General features: G+C 39.2%; 1 protein-coding gene across 8 annotated transcripts in view; it reads left to right on the top strand.

The window, feature by feature from the left end:
- abi1a (abl-interactor 1a) overlaps positions 1–19,404 on the top strand; it is a 96,350-nt gene that overhangs the window by 20,896 nt on the left and 56,050 nt on the right. For all 8 annotated transcript variants that reach the window (XM_078416057.1, XM_078416037.1, XM_078416043.1 and 5 more), the window contains exon 2: positions 3,949–4,116. In XM_078416057.1, coding sequence (XP_078272183.1) covers positions 3,949–4,116 — 168 coding nt within the window. The remainder of the gene's footprint in view (positions 1–3,948; positions 4,117–19,404) is intronic.

The following is a 19,404-nucleotide window of genomic DNA, read 5'->3' on the forward strand; positions in this document are numbered from 1 at the left end:
ATATTACTAAAACTCTCATCTTGTATATTTGTGGGTTTGTGGATGGGCCCACAGGAGAGGTTTGGGCCCAATGGGTCCACGCCTAGCTAGTTTGAAATAAATATTTGGCAGATGGCTTTGTCAATTGAGTGAAATATCTTTTATTTCAATTTGTTGTTATTCTTTTCATCACGTGTGGCCCAAATGCAGGTTAAATGAAATTGAAACAATCTATTCAGTCATAAGCTTGTACCATGTGTTGCAAAATAGTGGCTGTTGTGTTGCTTATGTTTGTCTATTTTCCATCCCACAAAATAGGTTTATTTTGTATCCCTGTGAAATATATCGTTTAAGTCAATCCAGTTGAAGCTTCAGGCTATGTTTTTGATCTTTTTATTAATCCTACGTCTATTTTGGAGAGTTGGTGATTTGAAATCACGCTTATTAAATGTAAGTCCAGTAGCTTCATGTACACTTAAGAGGAATTTACTGTATTTCATAGGTATCACAAAATGCTGGAGTAACAGTCTGAAGAAGGGTCTCGACCTGAAACGTCACCCATTCCCTCTCTCCTAGATGCTGCCTGACCTGCTGAGTTACTCCAGCATTTTGTGATACCTTCTATTTGTACCAGCATCTGCAGTTATTATCCTACTGAATTTCATAGATCATTGCATTTAAATCCTCGAGGTCCTACAAAGCAAATTTAGGGAGTTAGGAGGTAAATTAAAAAGTAGGACCTCAAAGGCAATAATCTCTGGATTACTACCAATGGCTTGTGCTAGTAAGAGTAGAAATTACAGGATATTTCAGATGAATAAGTGGCTTGAGAGATGTTGCAAGGGGGAGTGATTCATATTCTAGGAACATTGGAACAGGCTCGGGGAGAGGTTGGACCATTGCAAAGGGGACGGACTTCACCTGGGCTGGACTGGAACTGATATCCTGGTGCTGTTAGGAAGAGTTGAACCTAATATGGCAGGGGAATGGGAACCAATGCAGGGAGTCTGTTATCGTATGGCTTAAAATTGGGTCTGTTATCGTATGGCTTCTGGTATATAAGGGTCAAACGTGTCAATTAATAGGTTTATTTTGTATCCCTGTGAAATAAGGGGAAAATAAACAACTGGAGAATTTGGGGTAATTAAGCAAGTAGAAAACAGCCCGTAAGATAAATAAAAAAATTATGGATCAAAATTTGATGTTCTCATTTAGACGGTAGTAGCAGTTTTTGAAAACTTCCAGTTATATTCCTTTACTTGCATAATTAAACAAGCAGATATGATAGTAAATAGAAATTTTCTGGTGTTCATTAAATGTTTAGTAAATACACTATAGACCTCGACTATACTGATGTGCATACAAAGAAGTACACTTTGTTTACACAATTTTATAAAAATAACATTATTGGAATTCCAGCTGAAAAAACTTGGCCAAACTAAAAATGTATGAAGAAATAAAGTATCAAATTTGCTCTTTCTCGCCTCATACCATTGCTCCTAGAATGTAGGGAGTGTGTAGAACTAGTGTGTGAACGGGTGATTGATGGTCAGCGGCGGCTGAACGGCCTGTTTCCAGGCTGCCTTTAAACTAAACTAAAGGGGCTTTGTTGGACTTGATGTGCCATGGTGATTTCAAGAAATTGGAAAGGTATCATTTGTTGAGCTCATTCAAATGCTGACATAATTTGAAAAATGTGATTAATTTGCTGCCTGTTGTAATACTTACAAATTGTACTGCTCTTTGCTTCTTTCTGATGTGGTATGTGCAGTTAATAGTTGCCCCAAGAGAATTGGATTCAGAGACAAAATTGTGAATTTTAAGGTGAAGCCACACAGATAATTGCAGCTGTAGTAAAATTGGGTACCTGTTCAGTTTTTCTGAGTATATTTAATGAGATCAAACAGTAAGTTTAAATGAATGTTACATTTAAAGTAGTTTTATTAATCTATTTATACCCAAATATGTTTCGCATTAGCTATTAGGTGATAGAGAGAAGTGGGAATCTGCAACATAAGAAAATGTGGAAAATAGTGTTTAAATTATCAGTATATAATATGTGATGGCCTGATGTGGCCAGCGTTTGAGCATCGAGCTTTTGTGCCCACCATTCCCTTACATATATTTGTCTGATACGGCAATTGTATCCCCCAAATTATTTTTGTTATTTTGGAAAATGCAGGGTCATCCTGGAAAATAGAAGCTCTGCTCCGCAGTAATTAGTTGACTGTTGGAAGGTTCTCAATTCCAAGTTTGCTATCAACAAATATATGAAAGAAAAACTGATATTGGAAAGTAGGAAATGCTGGAAAAACTCAGCAAGTTAGGTGAAAGGTCTTTGGTTTGAAGTGTAAATTATTTCTCTTTCAACACATGCTGTTTAACCTGTCTTGATTACTGCCTGTTGGTATCTTAATACCTGCATGTCTGACATTCACGAGCATTTAAAGAGTAAATTTTTCTGCCATCATGGTGATTTGGTTACTGGACTAATGATCCAGAGAAGTGTGTAAATCCTACCAGCTGGGGAAATACAATTTCAAATAAATGCCAAATTATTACATGGATCAGAAATGTAAAATAAAATGTAGTATTAGTCATGGTACTGACATTACCAGATTCTTGTAAAAACCCACGTGGTTAATTAATGCCCTTTAAGGGAGGAAACCTGGTGTTTCTGGTCTGTATGCAACTCCAGACCAACAATGTGGGTGACTCAGTTGCTCTAAAATGGTTTAGCGGCCTAAAGGTTGTACAACAAATGTAGGCCTCGCTATTGGTGACTCCATCCTGTGAAGGATTAAAGAAAATTGTCTGTCTTTTCACCTGGTATTCATGGCATTCCATTCCCATTGGTGTAGTGAATTTTGAACTGAACAGTTAAGTTCCCAAATATTTCATTGCTTGCTTCTGCAGAGCAAAACAGCTCTTGCACATGTATATAATTACAATGTTTATTACTTTGGTTTCCACGCGCATCTCTCCACCAGAAATATTTTAATTCATTTCAGCCATATCTTAGTTGTGACACTTCTGTTTTGAGTCAAATTGTGGAATCATGTCCAACTCCAGGGCTATAATCAGACTGTTTAACATGCTGTTTTTAGATTTGGGTGATAATTTGAGGCTGCAGCATTGCCTTTGGGTGGGGCAGCACTTGCACGTTCAGAAAAGTTCTCTTTCCTGTTCCATAGATTGTACTGCGAGAAGATCAATAAATCATGTTTGATTCTTTGCAAGTGGTGACCAGCAAAAGCTTCATTGGTACTTTGGAGATGTGGAGATTTGGGGAAATTTTGTTATACGTGCCAAATTAGTAACTTTTTTAAAAAAAACACTACTTGATAAGAAAATTCAAGTATTGCATTACTAATAATTTTGTTTGCTTGAGAATTTGCACACTGTTCTGCCTGCCGCTTAAATTTTTCAATGCAACACTACATATACTTATTGTGTAGGAACGAACTGCGATTTTTGTGAATAAATTGATTTGTACCAGCATCTGCAGTTATTTTTGTGAATAAATCGATTTGTACCAGCATCTGCAGTTATTCTCCCGAGATGCTGCCTGACCTGCTGAGTTACTCCAGCATTTTGTGAATAAATCGATTTGTACCAGCATCTGCAGTTATTTTCTTAAAGAACTGCAAATGCTGGTTTAAATTGAAAATAGACGCAAAATGCTTGAGTAACTCAGCGGGACAGGCAGCATTTCTGGAGAGAAAGAATGGGTGACGTTTCGTCTCAACCTGAAACGTCACCTGTTTGCTTCTCTCCAGAGATGCTGCCTGTCCTGGGTTACTCCAGCATGTTGTGTCTAATTACATAGACTTAATTTAGATAAAGGTATCATTTTAATATTGTGTTGAATTTCTGTCAAAATACAGGTGTTTTACATTTTGATGTCTTTATTGCTGTGTTTTTTAATAATATTTTGCGGCTATAGAATTTTTTTTTCTTCTCTTGCAGGCCCAAGACAAGAGAAAGGCCCTGGAAGAAACAAAAGCATATACAACCCAATCCCTTGCAAGTGTTGCTTACCAGATAAATGCCCTGGCAAACAATGTGCTCCAGTTGCTGGATATTCAGGCCTCCCAACTGCGGAGAATGGAGTCCTCCATTAACCATATCTCCCAGGTAACTGAAATTTGAGAATGTATATTTTCCTCCAGGCTAAAGTGCAGAGCTTCTTTGTTAATTGGAGTTTCTGGTAAATAGAATACCAGAAATAAAGCACTGAAGTGGATGATCACTTTACTGGGCTATTTTTTCAAATGATCTTGAGTTTTTTAAATTAAACTGAAATTTAAAAATACTGTTTCTAATTTTTTAAACATACCACCTAGCATGAATATTGAATTTGTAATTGAATGAGGCACCTCTCTTAAACTCATTTTTTTTGTGTCCTTGTAACTTTATAAGCACCATACTCATTGGCTGCTAATCAAAATGCTGACTTTATCTTGCATAATGCTTATGAACAAGTCATTGACTTTGTTCATGGGCGATAAAAAGACACACTTAATTGACGTAATTGTACTTAGTCATAGATATACATTGTAAAAATTGGCCATTTGTCCCATAGGACATAGGAGCAGAATTCAGCCCACTGAGTCAACACCGCCATTCAATCATAGCTGATTTTCCTCTCTGAACCCCATTCTCTTGCCTTCTCCCCAACTCATCTATGCAGATCAAGTTGCCTCTGAACTTGTCCCATTTATCTGTGTTTGGCCCATTCCCCTCTATCCATGTACCGTCCAAATATCTTTAAACTTTGTAATTCCATCTGCCTCTACCACCCCCTCTGCTGCTCATTCAAGATGCCCATCCCTCTTGGGGGCCCCTTTTTTAAATCTTTCTCCTTGCAACATAAATCTATATCCTCATGTTTGAGACTCCCTACCCTGGGGAAAAAAGACCGGCTATCTGCCCTTCATAATTTTATAAACCTTCTAAGGTTATTCCTTGGCCTCTTTCATCTGAGGGGAAAATGGTCCCTGGCTGTTCTATTTCTCCTTATAACTCAAGCCCTGGAATCTTTTCTGCATACTCTCTAGCTTAGTCACATTCTTCCCATAAGGAGGTGACAGAAATACACAAAATATTCCAAGTGTGGTCAGTCCAAGATATTGTATTGCTGTAATGTGACATCCCAACCCTGGCAAACAATTTCCTGACTGATGAAGATAACTGTCATAGGCTACCTTCTGTGTTACCATTTCCAAGAAATTATGTAACTTGCACCCCAAGGCCTCTGTTCTACAGCAGTCCCTTACCTTCGTAAATGCTGTTCACTGTGTTTGTTCAGGCTTGATTTAACTTTCCAAAATGCACTGTTTCACACTTGTCTAGTTAAATTCCATCTGCCGTTCCTTCGTCCATTTCCACAGTTGATCTATATCCTTTTGTAATCTTCGACAAACACCTTCAATGTCCACTTTATAATAAATGTTGGTGTCATTCCAAACTTGCTAATCATGCCACCTACATTCCTATACAAATAGTTAATATAGATGATAAACCGATCCAGGATTGAATCCTTTTGAGGTTATAAAATGTTTGTATTTTTAAGGGTGTGGCTCATATGGGTAACAGTGTTTTACAAACACTGGTAATTGCAAAAGATCTGTGTTTGTGTTGATCTGGTGGTTTGGTTATGAAGCATGCTAATAATGTCAAACTAATGTCCTTAATTTGGTATGTTTTGGTAATTTGTGGGTTAACATCCATAACAATCATTCAGGTGGCTATTAACGCACCACCATTTCATTGGGTAAGATGATCTGCAGTGTTTTGATTATTCTGCCTTAAATGTCAGTGCGATTCACCTGGCTTATTCAACTTAAGTTGTAAAAATAATTGAATGGCATTTCTGGGTAATTTGGTAGTAGATGTGTCTTGGCCAACGCTGCAAATGTCAAATTTATGTTCCACTTGTGCAGGGAGATTGTAATTTAACAAATATATATCTTTAGAATCCACAATTGGAATTGGTTTCATGAGTTCTATACTTAAAGTGCTTAGTATTTGGAGAACTTTAGGTTCAAATGAAGAGTAAATTTTAAGCTAAATGTAATGGAAAGGGGTTTGTGCATTGTCATAAATTGAAGTAAACTGTTACTGCAGGTTAGTGAGTGTTTTGTTTTTGAGAAATTTTCTTTGGAAGCTTCTTGCAAATGATGGTCTTTCAATTCAAATTTCATAATTGAATAGGCATTGTTCCAATGAAAAATGGCAGAACTAAGGTTTATAAGAATGTTAGTTCTATTCACATGGACTGTACCTCAATGGATGTTTGAAAATGGTTGTCTATAAAATATTCCCAGCTTTTTTTGTATTTCGGGCTTTCAGCATTTAGATTTGATTCTATTATATTTGATTTAATGATTCATAACAAGATGAACTTGTGTGAAATTGCTGTGTGAAAACTGATTGTGTCTAAATGTCTGAACTGGATTGTCAATTCTTTCCTCAATTTACAGCATTACCTACTAAAGGTCTGCAGCACACTTTGACTCATTACTTATTGAGCAATTAGTGCAGGTTATTAACTCTTTAAACTTGCAACAAATTTATTCATGCCTTTTTTCCAAGAGTAGTGCTATATTTGCATATTAACAGATTCCCTAATTTATGTAAGAAAAGCAAGGTAGTTGCCTTATTGGCTACTGTTCAGTGGCCATGACATCCACTATTACGAAGCACTGAGAGACCGGTGATGGTGCACATTAACTACAGCCTTCCAGCCAGCCTTGATCCACTGCAGTTTATTTACTGTTGCAACAGGTCCACAGCATATGCCCTGGCCCTAAACCTATCTCTATAACACCTAGACACCAAGGGCTCCAACGTGAGACTCCTATTTATTGACTGTAGCTCTGCTTTTAACACCATCATCCAATCCAAGCTCCAGAACCCTAGGAATCTGCGCCCCTCTTTGTCATTGGATCCTTGACATTCTGACCTACAGACTGCAATCAGTGAGAATAGGTGACTATAACACCTCTACAATGATAACTCAACGCTGGTGAAGAATGCATTCTTAGTCCCCTACTATACTCCCTATGCACTCATGAGTCTATGGCCAGATTCCGTTCTAATTCCTTCTACAAGTTTGTAGACAACACCACTGTGGTAGGCCAAATCACGAGCAATGACAAGGTAGAGTCCAGGAATGAGATGGAGAACTTGGTAACATGGTCTCAGGATAAAAACCTCTTCTTCAATGTCAACAAGATGAAGCAGCTAGTTATTGATTTTGGAAATCATGGTGGAGTTCATGTGCCAATCAACATCAATAGCTCGGATGTGAAAATGGTTGAGAGCTTCCTTGGCGTCAATATTATCAATGATTTGTTGTTGACCAACCACATTGATGCCATAGCTAAGAAGGCACACCAACACCTCTACTTCCTGAGGTGACTGGGGAAATTCAGTCTGTCTCCCATCTACATGTGCACCAAAGCAAGTATACTGTCGGGTTGCATCAGATTGGTTTGGGAACAACTCTGCCCAAGACTACAAGGAATTGCAAAGAGTTGTAGATGTAGCCCAGTCTTTCACTCAGGAGAGATCATTGTCTCCATCTACACTTCATGCTACCTTAAAACACCAGCCAACGTAATCAAAGGCATCCTTCCCAGGTTATTCCACCTTTTCCCTGCTCGCATCCAGCAAAAAGGACAGAAGCATGCACTACCAGACTTCATTCGTCAGAGCACAAGAAGCTGTGGGGTGAGATTAGACGAGTAAAAAATCATAATGGGGATAGATAGGGTGAATGCACATAGACTTTTTTTCCCCAAGGTTGGCTAATCAAGAACTACAGGGCATAGGTTTAAAGTGAGAGGGGGAAGATTTAATATGAACCTGAGGGGCAACGTTTTCTCGTGGTGTTCGGTGTATGGAATGATCTACCAGATGAATTAGTTAAGGCGGGTACAATAATGGCATTTAAAAGCCACTTGAATAGGTACATGGATTGGAAAGGGTTCGAGGGATATGGGCTAAACCTGGGCAATTGGAACTAGCTTAGATGGAACATCTTGGTTGGCGTGGGCAAGTAGAGGGCCTGTCCCACTTTGGCGATTTTTTAGGCGACTGCCGGCGACTCAAAGTCGTAGCAGATCGCCGAAAAAAAATAACCGTACGACAATGTCCACGACAATCCTCGCGACAAGCTAAGACAACCTACCACATAGGCGACGGCAAGCTGACGAAAACCGGCGACTCAGTCTTCGCTACCTAGGACGTCCACTACGACAGGGACCACGGTAAGCAAGATAACCAACGAAAACCTGCACTTATGTGGAGGTGTCACAAGCACAACTCACATGTGAACAAACCGACAGCAATGTCCGTCCAGTGAAATTTCTAGGTATATTTTGCATTTGTTTGAAGTGCCCATTTAAAAAAAAATGTTTGCATGCAGTTACCCATCTTTCATAGGAATATGTTGTTTTTAAATAATGTTGATTTCTTTAAAAATAGCTGTCGGAATTTATTGAATTTCTAGTACTTTTTCATGACATGTTATTCGCAGATTCCCGTCGCATTCATTTTGACTATTAAAATCAAATGCTGACACAAGCTCTGCGCTATGAGAACTCTTTTCATTCATTCATTTAGATCAATGAGGCAAGCACATCCACAGGCAATTCACGACGTTTATTAAAAGCCAAAGCTCACACATAGACAGACACTACTAAAACGATATTGAGTTTTACTGCTGTGTTGTGTGTAGGGGAACTGCAGACCTGGCCATGAGGACAGCAAGGTCCGGCCGGCCCTTTTCACACGTCAATGCCGCCTCCGAGCATGACATCTGTGGTCCAAACCGTCCACTGAAAGCAGCTGCAACAGCCAGGTGTGGATTGTGGGCGGAGTTCGCGATGCATGCAGTTTTACATCTTTCATAGGAAAAAATTGTTGTTGAATAAAGTTGATATTGGTGATTAAAGAAAAACAGGATTCGGAATTCATTGAAATTCTAAGTACTTTATCATGACATGTCATTCACAGAATCTATTAACATTCATTTTGACCGTTAAAATCAAACGCTGACACCCGCGCTGCGCTATGAGAACTCTTTTCATTCATTCATTTAGATTCTGTGAATGACATGTCATGATAAAGTACTTAGAATTTCAATGAATTCCGACTCCTGTTTTTTTTTTTTTTAAATCACCAAGATCAACTTTATTCAACAACAATTTTTTCCTATGAAAGACGTAAAACTGCATGCATCGCAGACTCCGCCCACAATCCACACCTGGCTGTTGCAGGTGCTTTTCAGTGGACGGGTTTAGATCACAGATGTCATCCTCGGTGGCGGCATTGACGTGTAAAAAGGGCTGGCCGGACCTTGCTGTCCTCATGGTCAGGTGTACATATCCCCTACAAACAACACAGCAGTAAAACTCAGTATATCTTTTTAGTAGTGTCTGTCTATGTGTGAGCTTTGGCCTTTAATACATTTCGTGAAATGCCTGTGTAGGTGCTTGCCTCATTGATCTAAACAAATAAAGAGTTCTCATAGCGCAGCGCGTGTCAGCATTTGATTTTAATGGTCAAAATGAATGCTAATAGAATCTGTGAATGACATGTCATGAAAACGTACAGGCGACAACCTTGCATACCTGGGGACAGCACGGGACAGCACCCGCAATAAGCTACGGTACCGGGCGACAAGCCAGCTGTCGCCGAGAAATTTCAAACCGGTTGAAATCTTCGCGACGCGCCGAGATCCACTACGATTCTTTGAAGACTCCCCATGATCATGCCAGCACCTCCCCGGCGAACTGTGGGGACAGCCTAGTCACCATCTGTCGCCTTAAAATCACCTAAGTGCGACAGGCCCTTGAGTCGCCAGTTTTCGTCAGCTTGCCTTTGCCTATGTGGTAGGTTGTCTTAGTTTGTCGCGGACATTGTCGTGGACATTGTCGTACGGTTATTTTCTTTGGCGATCTGCTACGACTTTGACAGTCGCCGGCAGTCGCCGAAAAATCGCCACGGTGGGACAGGCCCTTTAAGGTCTGTTTTGGCGTTGTCTGATTCTGACACTCTTTTTGAACTTTAAATGTTGCAAGACTAGCCTTCAAATGTGACAGATTTCCTCATGACTGAAATCTGTGTTGGTAGAGATTATGAATGGATCTTTTCACTTTTTTGAAGTTTTTAATCCATTTAATGGATTGAATGCATTTATTTTTCTAGATTTTAACCATTATATTTTCTACTTGTTTGGTAATCAAAACAACCTGAAAGGGTATTTTCGTGTTGGAGCTGTTGACACTAATTTGGATATTTCGCACATCGCAACTACATTGGAATTTCTGTAAATTGCTGCAATCTTCCAAAGAATTTAAGTGCCTTTGTTGTCCCAATTAAAATGATAAACTTTCTTAAAGGAACATAATTGAGCAGTAGATCTCAAAATTGGATATTTGAGCTTCAGACCAACACTGCTTAATTTTACTTTTCACACACATTTTCAGTTTGTAACTTGGATTGCTACTCTTAAACAGTAGTTGTACACGATTAAATATGGATGTCCTTAAACAACAGTTGTACAATCTTCAGTTTACACATTCAATATTTGCAGTTACACGGTTCTCATTTAGAACAATTTTACATTGCAATGCTGTATTTTTCGTATAAAGTCGTATCCTGCTAGAGAATCGGTTTCCTTGCGTTTGAGTACATGCAAAACCTCTATGGCTGTGTACGAATGAACTGCAGATGCTGCTTTACACCAAAGATAGACACGAAATGCTGGAGTAACACAACGGGACTGGCAGCATCTCTGGAGAGAAGGAATGGGTGACGTTTCGGGTCGAGACCCTACTTCAGAAGGGTCTAAAGAAATGTCTCGACCTGAAACTTCACCCATTCCTTCTCTCCAGAGATACTGCCTGAACTGTGTGTTACTCCAGCATTTTGTGTCAAACCTCCATGGTGGTTCCTCTGTGCGCAAAATAAATATTTACTGAACCTGATCCAAGCAACAAAAATGAAACAAAGCTAGACATATGTTGTGTCAGGCAGCATTTGTGATGTAAGGGTTGACATTTTAATTTGAAAATTTATCTGATCATTGTTACAAAATGTAGTTGTCATCAGGGGCTTCTCGATATTGAGAGCAGAAGTCCTTAATCTGCTCTACCTTTCTCTTTTCCCCGTACCCTCCTGAGAAAATGAAGCAATTCAATTAATCTCTTAACTATCTAAATTGCTGATGTCAGTCTTCATTGTTTAGATGATGCTGTTGATGTGCTTTTCACAGCTTGTGATTAAGTTCCAACAAATGCTTACAAAAACCAAATTTTAGCAGATTTAAAAAATATATAAATAAAGGAGTCAATTTTCTTGTGTTCAAGACACATTATTGATGGTAAAATTCCTCCCACCTGCACGCTGAGTAAGTTGCTGTTACTTTGTACTGTTTTCTCTGATCCCATAATCTTATGCTTTCTCAGGAAAGAACTTGAACTGTAGTCCAGGAAATACTGATGAACAGCTTCTCTCCATGAGCAGGCAAGCAAAAAACACAACCAGAAATATTATTCCAGCCAATAGTAAAATACAAAAAATAAATGTAATCTGTGACTTTTGAATCTTTGAGATTATAAATAATATATTTAACAGTATAACTTTAACAACAAATCATTTTTCAATGATTGGGACAATTTCCAAAAGGGCAACTTAATTATTTAATATGTGCCATCTGTCTAATAAAAGAGCAACCAATTGAAATGACTGGTATTCTATGTCTCAATGGGATTTAGGAAAATATTTTCTTGTTTCTTGCTTTTATAATTTTTGGGGGATCTGGTGACACAATTTTGAGGCTACTCAACATGCCTAACTAAACATGGTAGTTGTGCCAGAAGTTTGAATGTAGGAATTAGATACAGGGTGACTGTGGCACAGCAGTAGAGCTGTGGCCTTGCAGCGCCAGAGGCCCGGGTTTAATCCTGACTACTGGTGCTGTCTGTATGGACAGGGAGTTTGTATGTTCTCCCTGTGATCGTGTGGGTTTCTCCGGGAGCTCCCGTTGCCACCCACATTCCAAAGACGTAGGTTATAGAGCTTTGGTAAAATTGTAAATGGCAAAAACTCCCTGGTTTGCAGGATAGTGTTGGTGTATCGGGTGATTGTTGGTGGGCAGAAGATCCTGTTCGGTGTAGTATCTCTAAGGGTATAGGAGTTGACCATCTGGCCTTTCAAAGCCTGAATATCAAAAATAATGCAAGATGTTGGAAATTTGTAAGTAAAAGAGTGCTGGAAAAACCACAGCAGGTCTGAGAGCATCTATGTATGGAAATAAATGGCGAACATTTCTGCTCCAAGGGGCATAATAAAGTCAATTACTATTTACCTTGGAAAGACACAATGCTGGAATAACTCAGTGGGTCAGGCAGCATTCCTGGAGAACATTGGTGCAAGAAATAACTGCAGATACTAGTTTAAACTGAAGATATACACAAAATGCTGGAGTAACTCAGCGGGACATACAAAAATAGGTGCAGGAGGCAGGCAACATTATCTGGAGAGAAGGAATGGGTGACTTTTCAGATCGAGACCCTTCTTCAGACTAGTTAAGGGAAAGGGAAACGAGAGATATACAGTGCCCTCCATAATGTTTGGGACAGACCCATCATTTATTTCTTTGCCTCTGTACTGCACAATTTGACATTTGTAATTAGAAAAAAAATCACGTGGTTAAAGTGTACATTGTCAGATTTTTTAAAAGTCCATTTTTATACAGTTTGGTTTCACCATGTAGAAATTACAGCAGTGTTTATACATAGTCCCCCTATTTCAGGGCACTATAATGTTTGGGACACAGTAATGTCAATCAAATGAAAGTAGTCATGTTTAGTATTTTGATGCATATCCTTTGCATGCAATAACTGCCTGAAGTCTGCGATTCTTGGACATCACCAGTTGCTGGGTGTCTTCTCTGCTGATGCTCTGGCAGGCCTGTATTGCAGCCGTCTTTAGCTTGTTTGTTTTGGGGGCTAGTCCCCTTCAGTTTTCTCTTCAGCATATAAAAGGCATGCTCAATTGGGTTCAGATCGGGTGATTGACTTGGCCACTCAAGAAATTACCATATTTAAGCTTTGAAAAACTCCTTTGTTGCTTTAGCAGTACGTTTGGAATCATTGTCTTGCTGTAGAATGAACTGCCTGCCAATGAGTTTTGAGGCATTTGTTTGAACTTGAACAGATGGGATGTGTCTATACCCTTCCGAATTCATTATGCTACTACCATCAGCTGCCATACATGCCCAGGCCATAACACCCCCACCACTGTCTTTCACAGATGAGGTGATATGGTTTGGATCTTGGGCAGTTCCTTCTCTCCTCCATACTTGCTCTTGCCATCACTCTGATATAAGTTAATCTTCGTCTAATCTGTCCACAAGACCTTTTCCAGAACTGTGGTTGCTCTTTTAAGTACCTTGGCAAACTGTAACCTGGCCATCCTATTTTTGCGGCTAACCAGTGGTTTGCATCTTACAATGTAGGCTCTATATTTCTGTTCACGAAGTCTTCTGCGGACAGTGGTCAGTGACAAATCAACAACTGACTGCTGAAATGTGTTTCTGATCTGTCAGCAGGTGTTTGGGGTTTTTCTTTATTGTAGAGAGAATTATTTTGTCATCTTCCTTGGCCTGCCAGTCCCTTTGCGATTAGTAAGCTCACTAGTGCCCTCTTTCTTCTTAACGATGTTCCAAACAATTGATTTTGGCAAGCCTAAGGTTTGGCTGATGTCTCTAGCAGTTTTATTCTTGTTTCTCAGTCTCATAGTGGCTTCTTTAACTTTCATTGGCACAACTTTGGTCCTCATGTCGATAAACAGCAATAAAAGTTTCCAAAGGTGATGGAAAGACTAGGTGCTGTGAGCTCTCTTATACCTGCATTAAGGAGGCAATTAAAGAGGAGGGGGGGGGGGGCACAATGTAATTTCTACATGGTGAAACCAAAATGTCTAAAAATACCCTTTAATAAAATCTGACTGTGCACTTTAACCACATGTGATTTTAAAAAAAAATTACAAATCTCATTGTGGAGCATAGAGGCAAATAAATAAATGACGGGTCTTTATCCCAAACATTATGGAGGGCACTGTAGACGGTCAAGTAGACAGATACAGAACAAATGAATTGAAGATATGCAAAAAAGTAACGATGATAAAGGAAATGGGTGTTTGCTAGGTGAGAACAGGAACCTGGTGCCACTTGGGTGGAGGAGGGAGAGGGAATGCAAGAGTTACGAAGTTAGAGAAATCAATATTCATATGACTGGGTTTAAAGCTGCCCATGTGAAATATGAGATGCTGTTCCTCCAATTTGCGATTAGCCTTCCTCTGACAATGGAGGAGACCTAGGACAGAAAGGTCAGTGTGGGAATGGGAGGGGGAAAGGAAGTGTTTAGCAAACAGGAGATCAGGTAGGTCCAGGCAGATTGAGCGAAGGTGTTCATCGAAACGATCGCCCAGTCTACGTTTGGACACGGCAATATATCGGAGTCCACGCCTTGAACAAAGGGTACAGTAGATGAGGTTGGAGGAGATGCAAGTGAATCTCTGCCTAATCTGAAAGGACTTTCGGGGTCCCTGGGCAGAGTCGAGGGACAGAACATAGGTAGGTGCCGTTTGGTGTCTGATTGCTTCATTCAAGTTAGCCTTCAGTATCTTGTGTATGAGTAGACAGGATCTCTTGTACAGCGACACGATCCAATTTCTTGTTTTGAAAATATTTTTTTAAACTTGCTTTTAAAAATTTTAATATTACCCTTTCCAACGTTGTATTCCATCTTCCCAGTTCCCACAAACTCATCTGTCATCTTCAAACCTCTTTGCATTTTCTCTTCTCCCAACTCTCCAAACCCATCTTTTTTGTATCATTTGCAAGGTTTGGAAATATGCCATTTGGTCCCTTGGCCAAATAATTGATATAATTGGTGTGTGGCTAGGTCCCAATCATGGATCATGGTGGAAATCCATTAATTGGAACTTAACTGCATGCTTATCCACTCCTTGCTTTCTGTCCATTAAGCCAATTCATAATGCATGTGAGTATATTGCTCCCAGTTTCAAATGCACTTGGTCAATATATGAAGAAACTTGTAGCAATATAATTGTCAGTAACATATTAGTATGTTATACTGATTGATCTTAAAACTTCAAATCTCTGAGGTAGATAATATAATTGACGAGCTGTTGGCCAACACTAATACAGAAATTCCTGGCAGTTGTTTCCTGCCCATCCAGTTAACCCTGTAAGATTACCCCAGTGGGAGCTTCCTTGCATAAACAATAGTTGGCTTTGATTGTTTTATTTTAAAAAGGTATTTTTAGTCAAAAAAGGAACATCAGAGCAAAAAGTAGTTTGACCCACAATCTACTGCCAAACTGATTGTCAAACTGTTGAACTTGTTTTGCATTTTGGAGACATTAAAATAATTGCAATTAGAATAATTATAGCATAAGAATGTAATTGTTAAGGGCGAATTTGCTTGAATGCTAAATGTCCTTTTGCATGGAAACCTTTCAGCTATTCTCTTCCAGATATTGCAGTCTAATTTTGTAATTGTAAGGAGATGTGTTCTGTTGCTGGACTCTATGAAAGGTCTTGCGGCTGTAGATTATTCAGCAAAATTGTGCAATGTGGACATTGGGAAATTAATGCTAACCCCTGTCTGGTGCTCTATTTCCCAGCAGTGTAATGAAACCATTTTATTGCAATAGAATTTTCTGATTTGTAATTGAAATAATTTAATTTTCAGATTTATTTGAATCGATTATTTAGTAAGTTGTGTATGCAATGAATTTGCAAAAGGAGACAAGGAAAAGCTTGCTTCTATCCTGAATATACTCCATTTTCTTTAGTAGCTCAAAAATATTAATTGTTCAAGTTCCTCTGTTTGCACTATTCATTTTGTTCTTTTTAACTTCATGATATATTTCTACTTTTGATTTTTTTGTGTTCATTGTCTAAAATACCTTCTTGTGAAAAGAAAGAAGGGTAGCCATAACTTGGCTTTTGTTCTTCCTTTGAATCCTATCATTATTTTAAGCAATCCCATGGGATTGAGGATGACTTGGTACCACTCTGGATTTGTGGGTCTTTTGGTAGCTAATGTTGGAACTGTGGACCCTTTCACTGATTGTGGCCTTGATTTTTCTATATTAATCTGGTCGTCTCGTACAACAGAGCTCAGAACAATGTCGGTTTCGGGTATATGGTACTGGGTAGATGTAACCAGCCCTTTATAGCCTAGTTGAGTAATTTAGAGCCACTGCCATGCTGCAACTGAGTTCAAGATTCAATCTTGACCGTAGGTGCTAGATGTGTACATATGTTCTCTTATGACATGTGTATTTCCTCTGGCTGCTCTACTTTCCTCCGCTATCCTAAAATGTCTGGTCAACAGGGTAATTGGCCACTGCAAATTTCCCTAGTGTAGTTGAGTGGTGGAATCTGGGATGAATTGAGAATGTGGGAAGAATAAAAAAATATGAATGCAAAATTAGTGTTAATTTAGTTTTTTTGTTTCGAGATACAGCGTGGAAACAGGCCCTTTCGGCTCACCGGGTCCGCGTCGACCAGCGACCCCGCACATTAACACTATCCTACACCCACTAAGGACAATTTTTACATTTACCAAGCCAATTAACCTACAAACCTGTACGTCTTTGGAGTGTGGGAGGAAACCGAAGATCTCAGAGAAAACCCATACTCCATACAGGCAGCACCCGTAGTCGGGATCGAACCCGGGTCTCCGGCGCTGCATTTATTGACACAACTAATTAGCAGAAGAATTGAATGGACGTCAACATTTATTTTTCATCTGGTGTGCCTGGACCTGGCTGCCCACTTTGCTTTCAGCGAAACCATGTGACAGCAGACATCAGTGTATATCCAGATTTGGAGAATTTCTAAATTTCTAAACACCTGTTTTCGCTTCTTCATTCTGGGTATTGTGTGTAGATTGATGATTAAAAAAAAGTATTTAATCCATTTTAAAATAAGGCTATAATGTAACAAAATGTGGAAAAAGTGAAGGGGTCTGAATACTTTCTAAAAGCACTGTAAATAATAAGAGTGTGGCAGAACTTGTATGGTTATTGGTAGGGGAGTGCATCTTGGATAAATCTAGCTATTGCAATGTGAAGTTAAAGTGAGGAGACTGCCCGATTTAATCGACACTTCTGTACATATAAACGAGACACGGGTGGGATGGATGGGGAGGGATTGCTGACTGTTGCGGGACTGTAGGATCTGCTGGGAGGGAACAGGGGATTTCTCCAGACTGTCTCTCCCACTGCCCCCGACCGAAGCTGTAGCAACTGGGCAAGGTGGAGCTGGGAGCACTAAACAGAATCTTGTTCACTCACAAAGTCAATGAAGCCGGTCGGCGGATGATTTCCCCATGCCTGCTTGCTCACTTTTTCCCCCCTGAAATCTTCTCCCAGAACTCTGGGTTCATCTGTCGGGAATGGAACCCTGTTGTACTCTGGGGTTGTTGAGGAGGATGGTTTTTGGGGCGATGCGGTATTCATAGGCAATATGTACATACTTTATTTCAGGATGTATATTGTTAATAGCAGTTATAGTTGAAAATCTGTTCTGATATAAATCTTCCACTTTGAATTTGCAGTGTATTAATAATCATCTTATTTAATTGCAGCATTTGTTAGGATTTTGAAATTGTGGTTTAAAGAGCAAGAGAATAAAATCATGGATTAAAGTTTCAATTATTGATGAGTGCAAATCATAAATGGTACTTAACATTCTAAACCCCCTTGCAATTTTTTAACCAACAGAGTTTTAAGTAGTAATAACCACCTTGGAAGGAAATTTATCTCTGGCCATTGAGCAAAAATGAAGTAAATGATGCTGCCTGTCATTTTCCAATATGCTCAGCTGCAGGCATGGTGCTAGAAAACTGCAGCTGTTTATTTTGATGGGGAAGTGGAATGACCATGTCATTACAGCCCACACTTGGGAGGGAAATTCATTAGAACAAAATAGAGGGGAGATATTAAATAACAATTAAGGACATAATTGATTGGAAGTTGGCATGAATTGAAAGGAAGTTGCACGGATTTGAGTTTTGTTATGTAGTTGTGGCTTTTGTAATAGTGTAGATCCATGTAGAATTTTAAGTTCCATGTAGCAAACTAGTGTATTTTGTTTTTAAAGGAATGCATGGGAAGTTTTATCCAAAATTGGTACAATGTTCAAAAGCAAAGGATAATGTGCATAGTTTTTCATTACTTTTGCCTTAAATGTTTACCTCTCGTCATGATACTTTCCTCTCGGAGAAAAAGGCTGTGACTGTATACTATATCTGTGCCTCTAATAATTTTGTATGCTTGTGCCAATTGCTCCTGAGCTTCTCAGTTTGTCCAACCTCTCCTTGCAGCTGATACAGGCTATAACTGCACCCTCACTAAAGTCTCCATATCCTTCCTCTAACAACTAGAATTGTGCACACTACTCAATGTGTCCAGATCTTTTTTTATCTAGGTGCAGCATGACTTCACATTTTTATTTTGTATACTTAACACCCTGCCTGTTTAAGGCAGGTATGCTGTTTTTGCCACCCTATTCGCTTTTGCTGGCACTTTCAGAGGGCTTTGGACTTGCACCCCAAGATCCCTCTATGCACCAATGCCATGAAGGGTCGTGCTATTTACTGTATACTTTCCTTTTGCACTTGATGTTCCAAAATTCACCACCACACATTTGTCTGGATTAAACTTCACCTGCCATTTCTCTGACCAAATTTCCATCTGATCTATATTCTGTTGTATCCTTTGACAACCATCCCCACTATCCACATTTTTGTGGTCAAATGCAAATAGGTCCACCAATTTTGGAGTCATCTGCAGGCAGAAATGTAAAACTGTATAAAAATTCTTGACACGGGTTCTAGAGGCATAACATTTCATAATATGGTGAATCGAGAGAATAGAACAAAACCTTTTCATTCTAAGCATGCCGCCTTCTCTGAAATGTTTTTTGATATATAGGTGGAAGTGCTCAGACGTGCAAGAATGTTTGCTTATACAATTACTGAGTTTAGAAATTTTAAAGAGAGATCAATATGCTCAATTTGCATGAAGTCTTAAAGTATTATGCTAAAATCCTCAGTGCCCAACAAGAGCTGCATATTTATCTGAAAGATGTGATTCAACTTTTGTCAACCTCAACCCAGCACAAGTGTTGTCTGTTCCCCAGGCTATGTACGTTACGAAGGAAATGCAAAGTCACTAATTTCACATATCTAACATAGAACACTTTCTGTCGCATAGCAACTTGTTGGGCGAATGAGGAAATGTTTATTTGAAAATGCCACCAAAGTTCATTTCTTGCACCATGTTTAACTGCAGCTGATGTTGAAAGTA

Source organism: Rhinoraja longicauda, chromosome 2 (assembly GCF_053455715.1).
Source record: "Rhinoraja longicauda isolate Sanriku21f chromosome 2, sRhiLon1.1, whole genome shotgun sequence".
NCBI lineage: Eukaryota > Metazoa > Chordata > Chondrichthyes > Rajiformes > Arhynchobatidae > Rhinoraja > Rhinoraja longicauda.